General features: G+C 41.3%; 2 protein-coding genes across 2 annotated transcripts; both read right to left on the bottom strand.

Moving 5' to 3' along the window:
• Nucleotides 1-747: 747 nt before the first annotated feature.
• On the bottom strand, nt 748-1,152 carry LOC130889902 (late cornified envelope protein 1C-like). The gene has a single exon (XM_057793835.1). The coding sequence runs from the start codon at nt 1,150-1,152 to the stop codon at nt 748-750; it is 405 nt and encodes a 134-aa protein (XP_057649818.1).
• Nucleotides 1,153-21,087: 19,935 nt separating this feature from the next.
• On the bottom strand, nt 21,088-21,501 carry LOC130889903 (late cornified envelope protein 1C-like). Its single transcript, XM_057793836.1, has one exon. The coding sequence runs from the start codon at nt 21,499-21,501 to the stop codon at nt 21,088-21,090; it is 414 nt and encodes a 137-aa protein (XP_057649819.1).
• Nucleotides 21,502-22,240: the final 739 nt, after the last annotated feature.

Genomic DNA, 22,240 nt, shown 5'->3' on the forward strand with positions numbered 1-22,240 from the left:
TGCTAATCTCCTCAAAGTAACGATTTCAGCAGCCCCCAGCAGAAGGGAAGAAGGGAGACCATTGAGGTGGTCAGGTGAACAGAAGTTCCCACATTGTAACAACTCAGCTACAGCAGCAAAATAAAGGGATGTAAACAGTGAGAATTGCTGTAGGTCTCCAGCAAAACTTTGTTTATAATAGAGGAAGTTGTGAAGAGAAGTGATTGGCTGATGTGCTCTTTGTGCTCAATTAATCTCAATATTGATCATTATCCTTCTAATTAAGTGTCTAATAGTGAACATTGACCTTCAAGTCCATTGACATTAAGTTTCCCCAGGTTTTAAAATTGTGAGAAATGACTGCCATTTCTAAGTTCTCACATCAGATTACGAATAAAAACACCATTGTAGTTCCTATAGATACGGTAGAAGAGTTGTTACAAAGTTATAGGAAACACACACATAATAAAGAGCTCAGAGGGCAACTCTCTGAGAGTAGAAAAGATGAGGAAGGCATGGGATGAGGACGATGGTGAGAAATGAACAAGTGTCTCGTCAGGATTCGTTTCTGAGGCTTTTTTATTTGTAACAAAGAAGCAAAGGGGCACTATCTCCTGCTCAGTAGAACTCAGTACCATTCACAAGAGATGTCAGCATCTCAGAGGGCAGAGCAAGGAGGAAAGCAGGAGGGGAGAGGGCAGCAGGCCTGGACCAATCTGCTGAACATGGCTTATTCCTGCAACACTTGGTGAAGTTTTCCTCACCAGCTTAGCAACAACCACCGGACTGCTGGCTACTGCCACAGCTGCTGCCGCCACTGCTGCCACCACAGCAGCCACTGCTGCCACTGCTGCTGCCACAGCAGCCACTGCTACCACCACTGCTACAGCATCCAGAGCTCTGACGGTGGCGACGGAGAGATCTGCGGGGCCTGTGGTGGCTCAGGCAGCAACCACCACCGCCAGAACTGCAGCAGCCCCCAGAGCTTGAACCACAGCAGCCCCCAGAACTGGAACCACAGCAGCCCCCGGAACCCAGGCTACAACAGGAAGAGACAGGGGGACACTTAGGAGGACATTTTGGGGGACACTTTGGTGTCTGGCACTTGGGAGGGCACTTGGGGGTGCACTTAGGAGGGGGCTGGCACTGCTGCTGGCTCTGTTGACAGGACATCTCGGTCTGTGGGTGTTCAGGGGCTGCAAGAGAATCACAAACATGTCAGACACTAGACACTGTGGCCATCTGAAATATTCTGGCTACCTGAATTTTACCTATAAGCCTCAAAGCAACCATTCATGGTCCTTTCTTTTAAAGCAGACTCACACTGTCACAATGTTCATCATGAATTCAGAACCTCAGAAACCCATGTAAGAATACTCAATGTCACCCAGTATCCAGAAGCACTGAATGATTATCTAGTGACAATGGAAAAGGTGTGCTGCTCATAGTCCTCACATAAGTGGTATATGGAATATTTCAGAGAAAAGTAATTGTAAAAGCAAAAAGTAATCACTACTAAAATTTGACTTCAGTTTAAAGCCAGCATTTTGATACCTTCTAGTTTACAGATGGGGAAGTAATCTCAGTCCTGAAAGAAAAATATGCAAACCCACTTAAATTTGCTATGAAACTGTGAGGTCCTGTAGTGAGTACAGAGTTCAGAGGTATCCAAATCACCACCTCCACAGGTTAAGGGTGACAAAGTCAATGTCACCCTGGCGGTGCCCTCTTGATCAGAGAACTGTGTGAACAGATCCGAGAACCATGGCTCTATTTCATTCCCAAGCCTAAGTGAGACTCTGTTGACTTTTTCGATCCAGCTCTTCTTTAGGAGTTAGAGGAATCATTTTTTTCATAGGCCAATAGCTCCCTGAGCCTGTTCAGATGCTCAGGTCTCTGTGCTTGCATCCCATCCTGAGGGTTCCTATACAGTAAAGGTACATCGTCCTCTCCAGAGTCAGAATGACCCAAGTATTCCAGTGCCTTTCAGAGCTGTGGCTTGTGTGTGTTCATGTCCCCATTTCCTCACCCCTCACTCTTCACCATGTTTTATGATCTGTCAATGTCCTCTAGGTGTGGAGACCCCTCCCAGACTCATTTCCTACTCCAGTCCAGCAACCCCTCTGGAAAAGTCTCTGCTCTTGCCTCCCATGGACACTTACCAAGTTGTCAGGCAGCTCAGTTTCTGTGGGTATCTCAGGAGGTGAGTGATGGAAGTTCCCTGTCCCTCAGCCCTTTTATTCTGATCCTGGGCTCTGAGTCAACCAGTCAGGGAGTGTGTGGACAGGGGTGGCTCTGCCTTATGACACTTATATTGTCATGTGACTGGTAATGACCAGATGATCCCAACACCCTTCCTCCATGGTGCCAAGACATGCTGCACCTATCTTAGGACATGGTTTAGGCATGAAGGGAGGAAGTGGATTTCTGGATGCTTCAACCTGGCATACCCACAGAGTACTTGCCTCAGGAACCAGTCATACCTCTGGCTTCCTCCTTTTATCCTGGTTCTTCATGTGATATCTGCAGCTGATAGCCTAAGTGATACAATAAAACCTTGGGATTTTGAATGTCAACTTCCATCCATGGAGTTACCCACTGTGCCTTTATCAAAAACCTGCATAATGCATCTGGTTCAGCACGAAATTATGCTAAGTTGTGGTTCTGAGAGTCTATCTGTCCTGCTTCATTTCCCTGTTAACAATTACAGTAGAAAGTTAAGCAGAATATTTATAGAATATTATGGAAATGAATGAAGTATTGAAAGAGTAAAAATGTGGCTCAGAGAAATAGAGCATAATGGTACACAGTTTACAGCAGACATAAGTTCAAAAAACGAAATATAGTGTGAGGACGGTGTTCTCTAGAGACAGAAATGGAGAGATGCTCCTCAGTGAAGAATGCACACTGCTCTTGTAGAGGATCTCAATTTGGTTCCCACCATCTACACTGGACAGCTCACCGGCCCTGCAACTGCATCTTCAGGGCCTCTAACATCCTCTTCTTACCTCCAAAGTACAAACACATGCACACACACACATACATCCTTAAAAATAAAAATGTAATCTTTTAAAACAAAGTATATGTATATATTCAATTATTGATATGTATACAAATGTCCCAAGTAAATCTAAGACTTAAGAAATAATATGCATTAATTATAGAAATGCAGTTGTTGTTACCAGACAGAGTGGGTGTTCTCACTTTCTCTGTTTTTAAATTTGTTTGACATATAACTATATATTGGAGAGTTCTTGTATTTACAAGTAATCCTGCTTTAGGAATATGCTACTCCAGTCTTTTCCATGTCAAAGTTTCTGGAAACTCTTTAGCAGCCAGCATATCCTCACTAGGAACCGGTGTGCTGTTACTGGAGAGGTCAGATGGCTTGTTAGTAAGAAGAAAATCAGGAAAAGGGTCCGCATGAGGTAGAGGGAATCATGTTCTTTGCCTATAAGTAATAGAAAAACAGAGTCAGTCTACTCTTTTGTGTAAGATAAAGCATTAGCAGGCTATGTCCCTGACTGAAAGAAGGTAGGTTATTTTAAATAAAATCATTGACTAGTAGTTCACAAAAATGTGTTTCTGTGGTCATTAGCAATCTGTCTTCTCTGTGTGCCTTTGATTTTCATTCGTATTCTACATGTCTATATATGAACACATTATTTTGAATATTTTTATTTTCAGTATTTAATACAAATAGTTGTGATTCATTATATAATAATGTTTCTAGAGAATCATTAAGATTATGCGAATCCAAAAGGAAAAAGGTATCAATACGAAGAAAATACAGGCAAAACTGGCAAAATCTCTTATCCTTAAATGATGATGGGCTCTGGAAGTCTCAGTCTTTGGAAATAAAATGTACCTGGGACACATGAGCATGTTGAGCACAAATAAAATGTAATACATAAATATGAGTATTTACTAATTTATAGTTTCATACAGAGTGATATGTGCTTCTTTACCTCTTATCATCTAATTTAATGTATCTATAATCTGCCTCCATGTCTGAATATCATATTCTCTTTCAAATACATGTAGCATTTATACAGACTCAAAGTTCTAACTCAAAATACAGCCCCTAGAACCCCTTGATCTTCCATTTGCTGTGTTGCAGCAACAGACGCATAGAAGACCCTAACCCTCACAATGATAACTACCACAAAGTCTGTATCTAAGACTTGTTCAGAACTGTATACCATTGAACACAAATAGAATCTTTTGATGTGGAGCCCTTAGTGTTACTTTATCTGAAGCTTTTCCCACATGTTCTCCAATTTGTTCTTAGGTGAATGATGTCATTTTCTGTTCTTTGATTATGATTTTTTCTAAATTATATGCCACAAAACTTAGCTGCTGTGATAATGCAACTTAGTTCCGCATTTTTATTTTTTTATCCATGATGTTTAATGTAGTCATGATGAAATTCTTAACAAATTTTTTCAGAGCTTTTGTTTTTATCTGCGGTCTTTTAACACATTCATCGTGTAGCTACTTGGTGATGTTTAATCCTCTCCCTCACATCTTCACTGGTATATAAGTTAAGAAGTAGATACTCCTCAACTTGGTTCATCCCATTGGAACCTGAAGTCTGAGGCAGAATTGAGGTATAAGTGTCCACATGACCTTGAGAAACCTTTCCCTGTCTCACATGGTTCAATTTTAGTCTCCTATGCAGTTGTTCCAAAAGGCTAGCAGTTGGGAGAGGCCAGGACATGATCCCTGATTTCCCAATGGTTTCCACATAGCTCATCTTAGGATTCAAGGTTTATGTGGCTGAGATTCCAGCTACTTCACACTTCTGCCTTAGTGCAGGGCAACACCCAGGTCCTCTACTCACCTCCTGTGCATAGTTGTGCGTGTCAGTATAATGCTAGCTGTAACAGTAACATCAGCCTTGAATGTGACCTCTGGAGACTGAGTCAACTGCGTCAAGACAATGTGCATATCATGACTAGTAAACTGTTGGCATTTTGAGGGCTAAAAATACAAGACATTTCTGCTTTAAAAGGCACTTTCCCCATCTTCTGGAATATAAGAAATCATTAAAGTTAAGCACGGTTTCTTAATAGCATTTTCTCAGGTGGGCTGTGCTTGCTAGAGGCAAAAACTCTCAATTAAGAGAGGCTTCCTAATTCAGCTTTAGCTGCAAAACCTTGCAGCTCTTTTAAGAGGTCCTGCCATGAAACACTTAAATGATGTTGATAGAAAGCTGACTGCATGCCTTTTTGTTTTTAGCCATAGCATGAAAAAAGCTGCGCTGTTTTAAAACGCTGGTTTTCTGGGCCGTCCTGTCAGTGCAAACTCCAACTCTTTGAGGCAGGAGGACTGGCTACAGAGAGAGCATTTGAGTGTTGTTTGTGGACACACTATTGTAGCTTGCTTGTTGGCAGGGACCCTGAAACACCATAGAGTTGTGGCAATAAACATGGCTCTGGCTGGTACCTCAGGCATGAGACTGAAATCTCAGAAAGCTAATAAATGGGCTGGATCTAGCCATCAAAGCCACACCTTTAATCCTCTCCATATTGCTTAGCAAATTAAAGACTCATGTGGTCAAAAGAAGAGAAATATACAGTACAGAGAGATTCAAAGACAAAGAAAACCTCTAAATGGTTTACATTGTGTTAAAAATATATGCAGGCTAAAGGTTAAAGTCCTTAAAATAAAAAAGAAAGAGTAGTTGGGTGTGGTGGTACACACTTTTAATCCCAAAGCTTGGGAGGCAGAGGCAGACAGACCTCTGAGAGTTCAAGGTGTGGTGGTACACGCCTTTAATCCCAACACTTGGAAGACAGAAGAAGACTTACCTCTGTGACTGCAAGGTGTGGTAGCACACACCTTTAATCACAATGCATGGGAGGAAGAGACAAACAGATATTTGTGAGTTCAAGGTGTGGTAGCACACACCTTTAAATCCAGCATTGGGGAGGTATAACTTTGTGAGTTCAAGGACAGCCTGGTCTATAGAATGAATTACAGGACAAAGGTAGATAGAGAAACCCCGTCTCAAAAGACCAAAAATTAAAAATAAAAGAAATACAGGATAAAGGAAAAGTATCTCAAATCAGACAGAAATTGTTAGAGAAAACCACAGACAATCAAAATGCAGATTGTGAGGACCGGTCCAGACTGATATATCTGCATAACAACTCTGGCACCTAAGGATCAGGTGTCACTATGCAATACTGGGTGAAAAATGTAATATCCAGAAGAACAGGGAGTTTGCTGTGATAATATCTCCTAGTAATGTCATAGGCTGTACCCACAAATTCTCATTTGTAGTAATACGAGTGGCGGGCTGCGTTCCTGGTGCCTGGCCGCCTGCACGGCTTTACCCAAATTAATTACACGGAAACTGTATTCTTTTAAACACTGCCTGGCCCATTAGTTCCAGCCTCTTACTGGCTAGTTCTTACATATTGATCTAACCCATTTCTAATATTCTGTGTAGCACCACGAGCTGGCTTACCAGGAAAGATCTTAACCTGCATCTGTCTGGAGTGGGAGAATCATGGCGACTCACTGACTCGGCTTCTTTCTCCCAACATTCTGTTCTGTTTACTCTACCCACCTAAGGGTTGGCCTATCAAATGGGCCTAGGCAGTTTCTTTATTAACCAATAAAAGCAACAGATTAATACAAGACCCACCTCCATCATTTCCCCTTTTTCTGTTTAAACAAAAAAGAAAGGCTTTCACTTTAACATAGTAAGATTACATATAACAAAACAGTTATCAAACAAGAATTACAGTTGTAATATTTATATCTATTTTATCCTTTATCATAACTAAGGAAAACTATAACTATAACTAACCATTTTTCAATTCCATCAAAGACTCCAGAAGGATATAATATTACCTAAGCAAACAAGATATCCAAAACTCTAGAAATGACAGAGACATCTCGCTGCCTGGACAGTCACCCAAAGTTCTTTTGTACCGTTGGGGCATCCATCTTCAGCCTTCAGGCCCATGGTATCCAGCAGACATTTTCATGAAGCAGGAAATTCCAAAGACAGTTCAGTCACTTTCTGCTGTGTCCTGCAGAATGTCTCGCAGACTCTTTCATGAGTCAGGAACCCCGAAAGACCATCTCACCTTTAGGCAAGTTCAACAGTCCTCTCTCTGCGGGTTCTCTGTGTCCAGTTTATGTATCAGTCCAGGCAAGAGGAGTTTCTTGCCCAAATGGCTATCAAACTCCATAAGGAGCCTCTTCGATGCCCATCTTCCGCTTGAAGTAGCTTGGTGCTGCCATGAGCAGACATGTTTCATTTTCATGAAAAGCCCTAAGTTATTAAAACATTAAATGCCATATTCTATAGTCTTTGAAAGATATGAAGAATGCCTATCTAACTGAAATATATCTAGAAAATCTAACTAACATGACTACAAATTTGACTATTATTGATGATTATTCATTAGCAACCTATATTTCCTAATTATACATTACATTTTAAATGAACTACACAATCACAATACCTTAATCAAGATCAGAAATACATATACATATAACAAAATTGACCTTAAAATCCACACCAATGCAAATTATTCATATCCATATCATATCCCCCTTTAAATGTAAAAGAACATTTATAAACCATATTTGGGAACATGGGTGCAGTTTTTCTCTCCAAACTGCTTTCTGCTGAATGGGGACACTGTTATTTAGATCTTTTATGGTGTAACCTGTGTGTCAGGGTCATCTCAGTCGGCAGTTGAGTGAAGTAATTTTCTGAAGGTGTTCACAGCAACCTTTTAGGAGGGCGTGGTCTATCATACCATATTGGGATAGACGCAATCCACAGAGTCTCATCCTCTGTGAAAACAAAAGAAGACCCTCTCCAAACCATCATATTCTTAGACTCATATTCTGAAATCATAATACCCTTATATCCATTTTGGTTTAGCTTGCCAGCCCATATAATGAAATGTCTCTCTGCACTTAGCTCCTTTACAGTCAAAAATTTTAAAGAAAACACAATAATACAAAGAATCCAGACTCTCTGTGAATTTTCCATTTCTACGTGGCTTATTTTTCTTTATTTCTTTTAATCTATAACTATCTGTACTCTGTCTCTTTAAGGACTTTATCCCCCTTTTTTTAAGGGCATTAACTTTATTTTTTTTCTATATATTTTTTTCTCTCAAGCCTACGTACACTCATCCAACACTGTGACTCATTTATAGATCTTCTATGTCTAAAATCTGTTCTATTGTGAATCTGTAATTTTTTTACTATCCAGGAGCATTTTTTAAAATGTTAAGCACTTCTTAAAAACCTAAGTTGCACCATTTAGAGGTATTATGGTACTGCCTGTGTCCTGCCCAGTCTAAACCTTAACTGTGCTGTTATTATGGTAATTACAGTAGTTCCTGCCTGAGACCAGCAGAGTTCCCCCTGGTGGAGCTGAGCTACTCCTGCCTCAGAACCATTTGGTGCTCCTGAGCCACACACAGTTCCAGGCACACAGCAGTCCACATTACCATCAAGCAAGCCATAGCACTTTACTCCAAATGCTCCATTCAAAGACTCTGTCTCCCGCAGGAGCCAGACAGGGATCTTGATGGCGGCACGCCCAGAAAGCCGGCATTTTAAAACAGCCAATTTTTTCCTGCTGCTGAGTCAGGACAATTTCTTTGTGGCACGCAAACCACAAACAGCAAAAAGCTGTCTTAAATTCTCTCTGTCCTTTTTAAGCCCTCTCAGGTTTAAGTGGAGTTCATTAGCACGTTGGGTGCCACTCTGTAGTAATAAGAGCCACGGGCTGCGTTTCTGGCGCCTGGCCGCCCGCATGGCTTTACCCAAATTAATTACACGGAAACTGTATTCTTTTAAACACTGCCTGGCCCATTAGTTCCAGCCTCTTATTGGCTAGCTCTTACATATTGATCTAACCCATTTCTAATATTCTGTGTAGCACCACGAGCTGGCTTACCAGAAAAGATCTTAACCTGCGTCTGTCTGGGATGGGAGAATCATGGCCACTCACTGACTCGGCTTCTTTCTCCCAACATTCTGTTCTGTTTACTCTACCCACCTAAGGGTTGGCCTATCAAATGGGCCTAGGCAGTTTCTTTATTAACCAATGAAAGCAACAGATTAAATCAAGACTCACCTCCATCACTCATTAGCATAGCTACCTAAACGTGAGCTAAGCAAGGAAAACAACAATAAACATTACAAGTAAACATTACAAGGAAAGCCCAGGAGACCTCAACCCTACAAAAAGAACTACAGGCTGTAGTGGGGAGCTGCGGGCTGTGTTCCTGCTGCCCCAGCTCCTGGTCGCCTGGCTATCTTATGGCCCGAAATAACAACACACAAACTGTATTCTTTTAAACACTGCTTAGCCCATTAGCTCTAGCCCTTACTGGCTAATTCTCATATCCCGATCAACCCATCTCTAATAATCTGTATAGCACCAGTCTTACCGGGAAAGATTCAGCATGTCTGACCTGGCGGCTTGCTTCATCGCGTCTGCCCCGGAGAGGAGTGGCATCACGTCTGGCATCTGAAAGGAGCTGCTCTGCATCTAAGCTCACTTCCTCTTCCTCCCAGCATTCTGTTCTGTTTACTACACCCACCTATGTTCTAACCTATGAAAGCCAAGCAGTTTCTTTATTATTTAACCAATGACCTTCCTCCATCAACAGGCAGCTAAGGAATGCTGAGAATGGGAGATACAGTCTTCCCTAGGGAAGAGCACACCAATAAGTTATTCAGTACCAAAGAGTCAGCAGTTTTGGGTAACCCTTCTGTACATTGTCAGTGTATGTTTCTCTCATTGGTTGATAATGAAAACTGCTTTAGTCTACAGCTATCAGAATATAGCTAGATGGGAAGTCCAAACTGAACACAGGGAGAAAGAAGGGCAGAGGTGAGAGACACGCACAGTGGATGAAGAAGCAAGATGCCAGCAGATAAGTAAAGGTCATGGCCATGTGGCAATACAGAGATTAATAGAAATGGGTTAATTTAAATGAAAGAGCTACTTAGTAACAAGCCTGAACTATAGGTCAAACTTTCTGTAACTAATTTTAAATGTCTTAGTGATTATTTAGAAGTGTCTAAGGGATGGGGAGAGTAACCACATTTTACATATGGCTTTCCAACAAGGCACACATATATCCACATAAAGAATGAGAAAGATTTTTAAAAAGGACTTCTAGACACACAAAAATGGATGCAGACACGATTTATGGTAACTACATTATTTTTCAGATGGACTCTGTTTGCTGGCAGTGACCAATGGCACAGCTCCTTTAAGGGATGGCTTCCAGGTTCCTGCCAGCACGAGGGCTTCTTTGTGAGGTCCTGCTAAGGAGCACATGATTAGTGATTGTGGGCTGTCATCTGCTTGGAGTCAATTAAACCTACTGTTTCCAAGAGTTTGGGTGATGAGTGCGACCCTCCCTGGTACCTCCTCCATGAGATTAGATACACAGAACACCAAGTGGGAGGAGTCAACCACCAGGAGTTAGTACCATTCACTATCTGAGCAGTACAGATAGCTAACATAGCAGCTTCAAGATCAACCTCAAGCAATCAAAAAACAACACAGATGCACATTAAAAACAGATTCAGACTAATAGACTTCTAAATGGGTTACCGTGTGTTTTAACATTGAGATGGAATCAAGATGATGCTGAGAAATGAACAAGAGTCTTGTTAGGACTGTTGCAAAGGCTTTTTTTTATTTGTAACAAAGAGAGAAAGGGGCACTGTCATCTGGTAAGTAGAATACAGAACTTTTCACAGATGTCACCATCTCAGAGCAAAGCCCAAGGAGAGAAACCAGAGAGGGAAGCAGACCTGGACCAGTCTGCTGAACATGGCTTCCTCCTGTAACACTTGGTCAAGTCTTCTTCAACTTAGCAACAACCACCAGACTGCTGGCTACTGCCACAGCTTCCGCCACCATTGCTGCCACAGCAGCCACTGCCGCCACTGCTGCTGCCACAGCAGCCACTGCTTCCACCACTGCTACAGCATCCAGAGCTCTGGTGTCTGCGACGGAGAGATCTGCGGGGCCTGTGGTGGCTCAGGCAGCAGCCACCACCGCCAGAGCTGCAACAGCCTCCGGAGCTTGAACCACAGCAGCCCCCAGAACTGGAGCCACAGCAGCCCCCGGAACTGGAGCCACAGCAGCCCCCAGAACCCAGACTACAGCAGGAAGACACAGGAGGACACTTAGGAGGACACTTTGGGGGACATTTTGGTGTCTGGCACTTGGGAGGGCACTTGGGGGTGCACTTAGGAGGGGGCTGGCACTGCTGCTGGCTCTGCTGGCAGGACATCTCAGCTTGTGGGTGTTCAGGAGCTGCAACAGAATCACACACATGTCAGACACCAGACACTGTGAACACCTTGCCTCTCCTGGCCCCCAGAAGTGTCATTGGTAGTCAAAGAACATCATCTATACTCCCATAATTCTACTATACTCTAGCTATCACATCATGTGCATCAGGATTCTAAAACCGCAGAACACATGCAACTGAGATACACATTGTCACCTGAAACCAGAAGTATTGAATGATTATCTAGTGACACTGGAAAATGTGTTCTGCTCTTAGTCTCATAGATGTGCCAGTATACAGATTATTTCAGAAAAAGTAATTGTAAGAGCAAAGAGAAATCATCACTTGAAGGTGATTTTAGTTTAAAGTCAGAATTTCAAGACCTTCTAGATTACTGATGGAGAAGAATATTCAGGTCCAAAAGGACAAATATTTTATAAGCCCTGTCAGAGCTGCCATGGCACTACAAGTCCCTGTTTTGAGTTCAGACTTCTTAGGTATCCAAATCACTGTCTGCGCTTGCTAAGGGTGGCAAAGTGTCACCCTGGTGGTGTCCTATTGATCAAAGAAATGTATGAACAGATCCAAACCAGGGCTCTCTTTCTTTCCCATGCCAAAATGAGACTCTTTGGCTCTTTCCTGATTCAGCTCTTCTTCAAAATTGAGGGGAAGCATTTTCTTCACAGCACAACTCACCCTAAGCCTGTCCAAGTGCTCAGTTCTCTGTGCTCAGCATCTCATCTTGAGGAGGCTGCTATACACTGAAGGTATTTTGCTTTCTCCAGAGCCAGGAGGTCCCAATCATTCCAGTGTCTCTCAGAACTGCCACTACTGTGTGTCCTTGTTCCCATTTTCTCACCCCTCACTCTTCACCATGTTTTATGATCTATTAATATGGCCTCTAGGCTGAGAGACCTTTTCCACTCTCCTGTTCATCTCTAGTCTGGCAACCCCTCTGAAAAAGTCTTTGCTTTTGGCTCCCATGAACACTTACCAAGATGGCAGGCAGCTCAGGATCTGTGGGTATCTCAGGAGGTGAGTGATGGAAGTGCCCTGTCCCTCAGCCCTTTTATTCTGATCCTGGGTTCTGCCTCAGCCTGTCAGAGAGTGTCAGGAGATGTGTGGCTCTGCCTCATGACACTTAGATGGTAATGTGATTGGTGGTGACTAGATGTTCCTCAACAACCCAACTCCATGGTGCCCAGGAATGCTTTGTCTATTAGGACATGGGTTAGGTATGAAGGGAGGAAGTGGATTCCTGGATCCTTCAGCCTGGCATACCCAGAGAGTACTTGCCTCAGGAACCAGTCATGCCTCTGCCTTCCTTCTTCACTGCTGGTTCTTTATGTGATACCTGCAGCTTATTGTACAAGTTGAGTTAATAAACCTTGAAGTTTTTTGGGGGTGGGGGGTCAGCCTCCATCCACAGAGTTCCCAACTGTGCCTATATTGGTGCAGTGTAGATGCCTACATTATTAAAAGCCTAAATAATGCCTCTGATTCAGCACCAAGTTATGGTGAGATGTGGTTCTGAATATATCTGTCCTGTTTCATTTCCCACTTAACTATTACAGGGAAATATTAAGGAGAATAATTGTAGAATATTATGAAAATGAATGAAACATTGAAACAGTAAAATGTGGCTCACAGAAATAGAGCATCATGGTACACATCTTACAGCACACAGATGTTCAAATTGCTAAATACAGGGTGAGGACACTGCTCTAGAGACAGAAATGGAGAGATGCTCCTCAGTGAAGAATGCACACTGCTCTTGTAGATGCTCTGAGTTTGGTTCTCAACATCTACACTGGACAGCTCACAGCCCCCTGGAAATCCATCATCAGGGTCTCTAATGCCCTCTTCCTGACTTCAGTTACAAACATAGGCACACACATATACACACAATTAAAAGTAATATAATCTTTGAAAACCATAATTGAAAGAATATGAAAATGTTCAATAAATGATTTATATGGAAAGTCCCAAGTTTTGAAAAATTATATTCATTAATTATAAAAATGCAGTGGTTATTACCAGAGAGAGTGGGTGTCCTTAATTTGCTTGTTTCTTTACACTTATTTAACACATAACTTTATATTGGATATTTCTTGAATTTACATGTAATCCTGCTTAGGAATATGCTATTCTTGTCTTTACCACTTCAAAATGTCTGGATACTCCGTAGAACCCAGAATCTCTCTCTAGGAATTGGTGTGCTGTTACTGGTGACGTCAGACAGCTCATTACTATGAAGAAAATCAGGAGAAGGGTTCTTGCTCACCTATATGAAATACAGGAATATAGTCAGTCTACTCTTGAATGTGAAACAAAGGGCTAATGGGCCATGTCCCTGACTGAAGGGAGGCGGGTTATTTTTAAATAGAATCACTCATTCACAAGAACGTCTTTCTGTGGGCATTAGCTCTCTGTTTTCTCTGTGTGCCTGATTCTCATTTACATTCTACATGTTCATAAACTATATATAAACACAGTATTTTAATTTTGTTTTTTCAAGATTTAATAGAGATGTTATAATTCTGCATAGAACAATATGGTTATAAAGAGTCATACTTTAAGATTTACCAAATTAAATGAAATATATCAGTGAGAAAAGGCAAAAAGATGATATAGACTAAATTTGCCAAGTCCCTTCTCCGTAAATGCTGGTTGACCTGAAAGTACCAAGTCTTATGAATAAATTGCTCCTGGGATACATGAGCACGTAGAGAACAAATAAAATGTAATAAAGAAACATGAATATTTATTAATGTGTTGAGAGTTTTGTACATAGTGATATGTACCTCTCCACCTTCTGTCGTCTATTTTCATGTATCTATAATCTGCCTGCATGTCCACTATTATATTCCATTCTCAAATACAAGTACTATTTAAACATACCCAAAGTTCTAACTCTAATTTGTTCCCTGAAGCCCCTTGATCTTTCATTGACTGTGTTGCAGCACCAGACCCATAGAAGACCCTTACCCTCCCAGTGGTAACTGCCACAAAGTCAGTAGCGGAGACTTGTTTAGGACTGCATACCAGTTAACACAAATAGAAACTCTAAGGCATATCGCCTTTAATGCTGTTTACCTAAAGCATTTCCCACCTGCTCTCAAATTTGTTCTTGGTTGAATGATGTAATTTCTGTTCTTTGGTCATGATTTTCTCTAAATTATAGGTTACAAACTTCGCACCTTATTTCAACATTTTTTTTTCTTTAATCCATGATGTTTAATGTAGTCTCAATGAATTCCTTAACAACGTTTCTTAGGGTTTCTGTTTTTCTTATCTTCAGTAGTTGAACACATTCATCCTGTAGCTACTTGGTGATGTCTAATCCTCTCACTGGCATCTTCATTGATGTGTAAGCTTAGAAACAAATACTTCTCATCCCATGGTAACCTGAGCCAGAGTGAGGTATGTGTTCACATGACCCTGAGAAATCTTTCACTGTATCACTGCTTTGATTTTAGTCTCCTCCTCAGTTGTTCCAAAAGGCTTAGCAACTGGAAGAGGTCAAGACGCAATCCTTGGTTTCCCTGATGGTAATTAAGAATGGCTCACCTCAGGATTTTATGGTGATGTGGCAGAGATGCCAGATAGTCCAGACTTCTGTCTCTGTGCATGACAACACCCAGGCTCTGGGCTTACCTCCTTTACAAAGGTTTGCATGAGTATCACGCTAGCTGGGAAAGACTAGAGTCAGTCTTGAGCGTGAGCTCAGGAGACTTGGGCCTCAAGATAATATAAAATGGTTGACATTCTGAGGGTTTCAGTTATCAGATATTTCTCTTTATAACGCTATTTTTCCATATCATAAAATACAGGAGAACACTGAAAACTCTAAAAGGAATTCAAATAAGAAATGTTCTTTTCTCTGTACCACAGAAGCCATATCAAGAGAATTTGATGGTTTTTTGAGATGTTTGTTCTTTACTGCCTGTTTAACCATCATGCATGATGTATCAATATACTCAAAATATAAAATCTATAAATCACTCAATTTTAATTAACATCTTCTGAAATAATGCTATTAGATTATTGCTTGTGGTATTAAATATATTGGTGGCATGTAATATAACTATTAAATCTCTCATTATTTTTGGAAGAACTCTTCAAACAGTGATAAAACATTACAGAAACAGTAATGTTTATCCCATATCTCTCTCACCCTCTCTCCTCCTGTGTGTATGTGCATATGCGTGTGCGTGTTTATGTACAGTCCAGGCGTCAGCTTTGATTGGTTCACTTCAGTATTCTACTGTCATCAATAGATGGGTCATAAAAGCTAAAACTAAACAATGAAGCTACAAAGGAAAGCTTCACCCTAGGTCAAGCTGATTCAATACACATGGACAAAACATCACCAGATGCAAAGTATAATTTGTTCTCTGTAGCCATGACAGCTGTCTTAAATATATAACATACTTTGACTTTAAGAATATCTTAAATATGAAAGAATTAAAAAAAATGCTTTACCAGACTAGAAATCAAATGTAACCACAAAATAAGAAACCACATAAAAACAATTGAGACCAAACATTAAATTCTTGAATGACAAGTGTGTGATAGAAAATTCAGGAAGGAAATTTTCTTAATTTGTAAAAATCAAATAAAAACAAATACAAATACAACAAAGGGGATTTGTTTCCTTAGCTTTTTTTATTGATTTTTATTGAGCTCTACCTTTTCCTCTGCTCCCCTCTCTGGCTCTTCCCTCCCCTTCCACACTTTCCCAAAATTCCATTCTCCCTATTTACTCAGGAGATCTTGTCTTTTGCTACTTCCCATGTTGATTAGATCTATGTACATCTCTCTAAGGGTCTTCATTGCTGTCTAAGTTCTCTGGGATTATGATTATGGGCTGGTTTTCTTTACTTCATATTTAAAAATCACTTATGAGTAAGTACATGTGATCTTGGTTACTTCACTCAAAATGAAGTTTTCTAACTGCACATGTTGCAATCGGTTAGCCCGCGATACTTATATGACAGTGAAGGCAGAACTTTCATTTTTAATTGAAAACAATTCTTTTCATAGACTATATTCTGATCAGGTTCCCTCCTCCTTTGTATACTCCCATATAGTCCTCACCTCCTTCAAATCTATGACTTCTTTCTCTCTTGCTTTAGAAAGAAATCAGGCAAGTGAAAAACAAACAAAACAGAATAAACAAGGCAGGGGAGGGGAGGAGAGAACAGGAGAGAATGGAAACTGTATCGTTATGTAAAATATATAAAATTAAATATAATAAATTTAAAAATATAAAAAAAATACTAGAAACATATATATATGGAACCAACAACATTTGTTCAAATGTAAAATTCCTAAAAACACAAAATCAGAAACCATAATATGATGTGGGAGTGTCTTCTTTCTATCTGTTGCTTTCATTGGTTAATTAATAAAGAAAACTGCTTGGTCTGATAGGGCAAAATTTAGATAGGCAGAGTAGACTAAACAGAATGCTGGGAAGAAGGGAAGTGAGCCAGATGCCATGCCTCGCCTCTCCCAGATGGATGCAGGTTAAGATCCCTCCTGATAAGCCACTACCTTGTGGTGCTACACTCATTAATAGAAATGGGTTAATCAAGATGTGAGTGTTAGCCAGTAAGAGGCTAGAGCTAATGGGCCAACCAGTGTTTAAAAAAATACAGTTTCCGAGTTTCTGTGTAATTATTTCCTGGTATAAAGCTAGCCATGCGGGAGCTGGGCGGGAACACAGCCCACCGCTCCTTACTACAATAATATATAATTAAGAGATCATTAGCATTTAAAAAATGCTCAGCTAAAACATATATGAGACAAAAGTATCCAAAATACCACTGAGTTCATTGCTGGTTATCTGATGCTGGCATGCAGCCTGCCATTAAGTCTGGTTTTCATATCCAGTGAGATACCTAGGAGAAAGCCTAGTTCTTTCTGTGCTGGCACTTGATGTTTGGAGATGGCTTCTGGAACAAGGAATGGGACTCTGCCTTGTAGGTCCAAAGTGTCCCATCCCTCACAACGGGAGTGCTGTTGACAATATCCTGAACAGAAGGACCCTGGTCAGGTAGAAGAATTCTTATTGGATGGCCAGAAGCCAAATCCAGTTTTCCTTGGGAATCTGATAGAGCACATTTCTGTTTACCATAAAAGATCAGCAGTATCAGGCAAGGGCATCTACTTCCTGGCCAATACACACACACACAGGGTCATATTTCCTTCCTGCTTCACAAGGATCCTTATTGTGCTGGCACTTGTGTTTGCAGACTGCAGAGAAGACTACACTCTGGATCAGACTCCTCAGACCTTATCAGAGCAACAACTTGGGGCCATTAACAATGGTTCATGCAGTGCATCACAGCTGACCAAACTTCAGAGAAATATCTGCATATTATCAGCCAACAATAAGACATCTGTGTCATACCCCTCCCAAGACTCAAGGACCCTTGCAGAGAAGGTTGTGATAAGATTGTCACAGTCAGAGGTCAGACAGGGACAAAGCAAAGCCTTGTTGACAGGCTCATTCATAAATACCACAGTAGATGTGGTTGTCTGCAAGCTGAGTTGATGTAGACAGTTTTGACTTCAGGTCTAAAAGATCCAGTTTTCTGCATATCCGTGGCCACTCCCAGGCTGCCTTGCTCCAAAGGATGTCTCCACACTCAGGAGTCTATGAGCAGAGCAGACTTTCACGTTAATAAACAAAACCAAGACGAGAATTTGAATTTGGAAAAAGACATAAAAGGATGTCTTGTAGGTCTTAGTACAATGAAAACGGGTGAATATCATCAAAGCACAAGACATACATATAAGGAAATTAATGAATTAATAAATATTTTATTACAACATTGAAAATAGAGCATATTAATAAATAGTTTACCATGGTGGTTGGTATGACTTCATAAATACTGAGATGCTTGAGCAATTACTAAGCATTAAATGAAACAGAGTGTACGGATAGATTTAGACAGGATTGTGAAAATCTTCTCCACTGGTGGCAAAATGACACACCAAAATCAAACATCATTCATGATTAAGGCGCTGAGGATCCTGGGTGTTGGTGGTGCACACCTTTAATCCCAGCACTCTGGAGGCAGGGACAAGTGGGTCTTCATGATTTCGAAGCCAGCCTGGTCTACAAAGTGAGTTCCAGAACAGATTCTAAAGCTACAGAGAAACCCTGTCTTGGGGGAAAAAAAGCCCTGAGGAAATTAGAAACAGAAAAGATACCTGAGTGAGATAAATGTCTAATGACTTCCTTTATAATGTGTGCCAAGACAAGAGTGTACACTTTATAATGTGTACCAAGACAAGAGTGTACACTTCCTCCACTCTCAAATCTTTATAATGTGTACTAAGACAAGAGTGTATACTTCCTCTACTCTCAAATCTTTATAATGTGTACCAAGACAAGGGTGTACACTTCCTCCACTCTCAAATCTCAGCTAGAGGTCTGGTAGAGAAAGACAGAAGATAAATTGTCTTTGCTTGCAGACTATAGTATCCCATATGTAAAATGCCCTAATTTTTAACTGAAATAAATTTCCATACAATGTTCAACAAAGTGATATTGTACAAAACCATATTCCAAGTTCAGTGACATCTGTAAGCCAACGCTGAAATTTTTAACAGAGAAACCGGGAAAAGCCATGTTCATGGAATCATAAAAAGAAAATAAAGAAAGAAAACCTTGGAATAAATAGGAGCAAGGAGGTATAAGAGTTCTTCAATGAAAGCTTCATAAAACAAAAGAAAATGTGGTGTGCATAATCAATGGAATTGTATTGAGTCCTAATAAAAGTTAAGTCACTTACAGTTGAATATATGAGCACAGCCATAGCATTATGGAAGGAAAAATATTGCACATTTTCTATCATTTATGGAGTTTAGATTGAAATACCTGTGCATGTGTAGGAATGTGTAATATGTATTATATGTTTCTAAACTGAAATCTTCTATCAGTTCAATGGTGCTTTCTATAACATATAATTAATTTTATTGAAATTATGTTCAGTTGCAGTTTCATTTGTATGTTCTAGGAGGACTATTTTCTTTTATAAATTGCTCAAATAGCAAATGACAAGTTCTCACAATATTCACAGTGTGAGCAATATTACTCTTTATGGCATATAACTCTAAATGATAGTGGAAGGGTAGTTCAACTTTTCATTTATATAATGAATTTCATTGTGTTTAAATTATGTATAGCACTGTGATTTAAATGTTTTAGGACATTTTTAAATGTTATTACACATGTGTTTATAAACTTAAAACAGAAGGTTGAAGGATGAAGGACTGCATTTGGGTGCCGCTTGAGTGTGAAGTGACACCGGGAAAATGACAACAAAGCCTGTTTCCTACTAAGGACAGGGCAGAGTTAGAGACCTGAGGGTGTCCACAGTTCCGTGAAACCATTGTCTTAGTGCAACTGCAGTGGCTTGATTTGAAAACAAATCACAGAAGATGGAGCAGGCACAGGCAAAGATTGTCAAATCATACACTCTTTTTCTTTTCTTTTCTTTTTTTTTTTTATTTTTCGAGACAGGGTTTCTCGGTAGCTTTTGGTTCCTGTCCTGGAACTAGCTCTTGTAGACCAGGCTGGCCTCGAACTCACAGAGATCCGCCTGTCTCTGCCTCCCGAGTGCTGAGATTAAAGGCATGCGCCACCACCGCCTGGCACCATCCACTCTTGAGTGCTGATCTCCTCAATGTCAAGATTTCCGCAGCCCCCAGCAGAAGGGAAGGAGGGAAACCATTGCAGTGATCAGCTGTGCAGAAGTTCCCACACTGTAACAACTCAGCTACAGCAGCAAAATGAAGGAATGGAAACTATGCTAATTTTTACAGTTCTAGTTAAAATTTTGTCTAAAAAGAGTACTAATAGCTAATGTTGAAGAAAAGTGGTCGATGTGTTGTTTGTTCTGCTTTAATCACAGGATTTATCTTTGTCCTTCCAGTGAGTGCCTCATAGTGAACAGTCACCTTCAATTCCATCGACTCTGGATTTGTCCCCAAGTTTTATAATTGTGAAGAGTGACTGCCATTTTTAAGTTATCAAAAAGACACCCCCTCAAAAAAAAAAAACATTGCAGTTCTTACAGATACAGCTGAACAGCTGGTACAAAGGCATAGATGCACATACGTGTCTAAACGGGTACAAGAACTCAGAGTGTCACTCTCTGTCAGCAGAAAAAGATGACTGTTGTTTGGAGGGTCGCTTGTTGGTTCCTAGCTGCTTAGCCCAGAAACAATCACACAGAAACCATATTATTTAAATCACTGCTTGGCCCATTAGCTCTAGCTTCTTATTGGCTAACTCTTACATATTAATTTAACCTATCTCCATTCATCTGTGTATTGCCACATGGCTGTGGCTTATGGACTAAAGTTCCAGCATTTGTCTCTGGCTAGGTTACATGGCTTTTCTCTGACTCTGCCCTTCTTTCTCCCAGAGTTCAGTTTAGTTTTCCCTGCCTAGCAAAGTTCTGCGTTGTTATAGGTCCAAAGCAGTTTCTTTATTCATTAATGGTAATCACAGCGTACAGAGGGAAAGCCTACATCAGATGACTAAGGGATGGGATGAGGACGATGCTGAGAAATGAACAAGAGTCTTGTCAGGACTGTCGCCAAGGTTTTTTTATTTGTAACAAAGAGGCAAGGGGGCACTGTTATCTGGTGAGTGGAATGCAGAACCTTTCACAGATGTCAGCATCTCAGAGGGCAGGGCAAGCGGGGCAAGCAGGAGGAGGGCAGCAAGCCGGCTGAGCGTGGCTTCCTCCTGCAACACTTGGTGAAGTCTTCCTCACACAGCTTAGCAACAACCACCAGACTGCTGGCTACTGCCACAGCTGCCGCCACCACTGCTGCCACAGCAGCCACTGCCGCCACCGCTGCTGCCACAGCAGCCACTGCTACCACCACTGCTACAGCATCCAGAGCTCTGACGGTGGCGACGGAGAGATCTGCGGGGCCTGTGGTGGCTCAGGCAGCAACCACCACCGCCAGAGCTGCAACAGCCTCCGGAGCTTGAACCACAGCAGCCCCCGGAACTGGAACCACAGCAGCCCCCAGAACCCAGACTACAGCAGGAAGACACAGGAAGGCACTTAGGGGGACACTTAGGAGGACATTTTGGGGGACACTTTGGTGTCTGGCACTTGGGAGGGCACTTGGGGGTGCACTTGGGAGGGGGCTGGCATTGCTGCTGGCTCTGCTGGCAGGACATCTCGGTCTGTGGGTGTTCAGGAGCTGTGGGAGAATCACAAACATGTCAGACACCAGATACTGTAGACACTTGAACCATTCTGGCCACATAGAAATTTCACTGGTCAGCATCAAATAACTTCTACAGTTATTTTATTTTGCTTATAAAATATTCAATCTGTCATGTTGTGTTCATTATGAATTCAGAATCTCAGACAACCATGTAAGCAAGATACTAATTGTCAAGTTGTACCCAGCATGCTAAATGAACAACTCCTGGGTGTGCCAGTATCTGGGTTATTTCACTGAGCAGTGACTGTAAAAGGAAAGAGCAGACAGGACTGAACGATGACTTTAGTTTAAGGTCAATAATCAATGCACCTTCTATATCACTGAGGGAGTAAGCTCATCCCCTGAAAGAGAAAACTGTAAACCCTTTCAGAGTACCATGGGAATACAAATCCCTGTTTTGAAAGTCCAGAGGTATCCAAATCATCACCTTCTTAGGCTAAGGGAGGCAAGGTGTCATCCTGTTATGAGCAGATCCCAGAACCAGGGCTCTCTTTCCTCCCCAAGTAAAAGTGAGACCCTGTTGTCCTTCCCAGACTCCAGTTCTTCTTCAGGAGTTAGGGGAAATTTTCTTCACAGGCCATTTCTCCCCACCCCACCCCCAGCCTGTCAAGATGCACAGTTCTCTGTGCTCAGTGTCCCATCCTGACGGTTCATGAAGATACTTTGTTCTCTCCAGAGCAAGAAGGCCC

Source organism: Chionomys nivalis, chromosome 18 (assembly GCF_950005125.1).
Source record: "Chionomys nivalis chromosome 18, mChiNiv1.1, whole genome shotgun sequence".
In the NCBI taxonomy this organism is placed as follows: Eukaryota; Metazoa; Chordata; class Mammalia; order Rodentia; family Cricetidae; genus Chionomys; species Chionomys nivalis.

Excerpts from the sequence above, each read along its gene's own strand:
- LOC130889902 (XM_057793835.1), bottom strand. The coding sequence starts at position 1,152 with ATGTCCTGTCAACAGAGCCAGCAGCAGTGCCAGCCCCCTCCTAAGTGC.
- LOC130889903 (XM_057793836.1), bottom strand. The coding sequence starts at position 21,501 with ATGTCCTGCCAGCAGAGCCAGCAGCAATGCCAGCCCCCTCCCAAGTGC.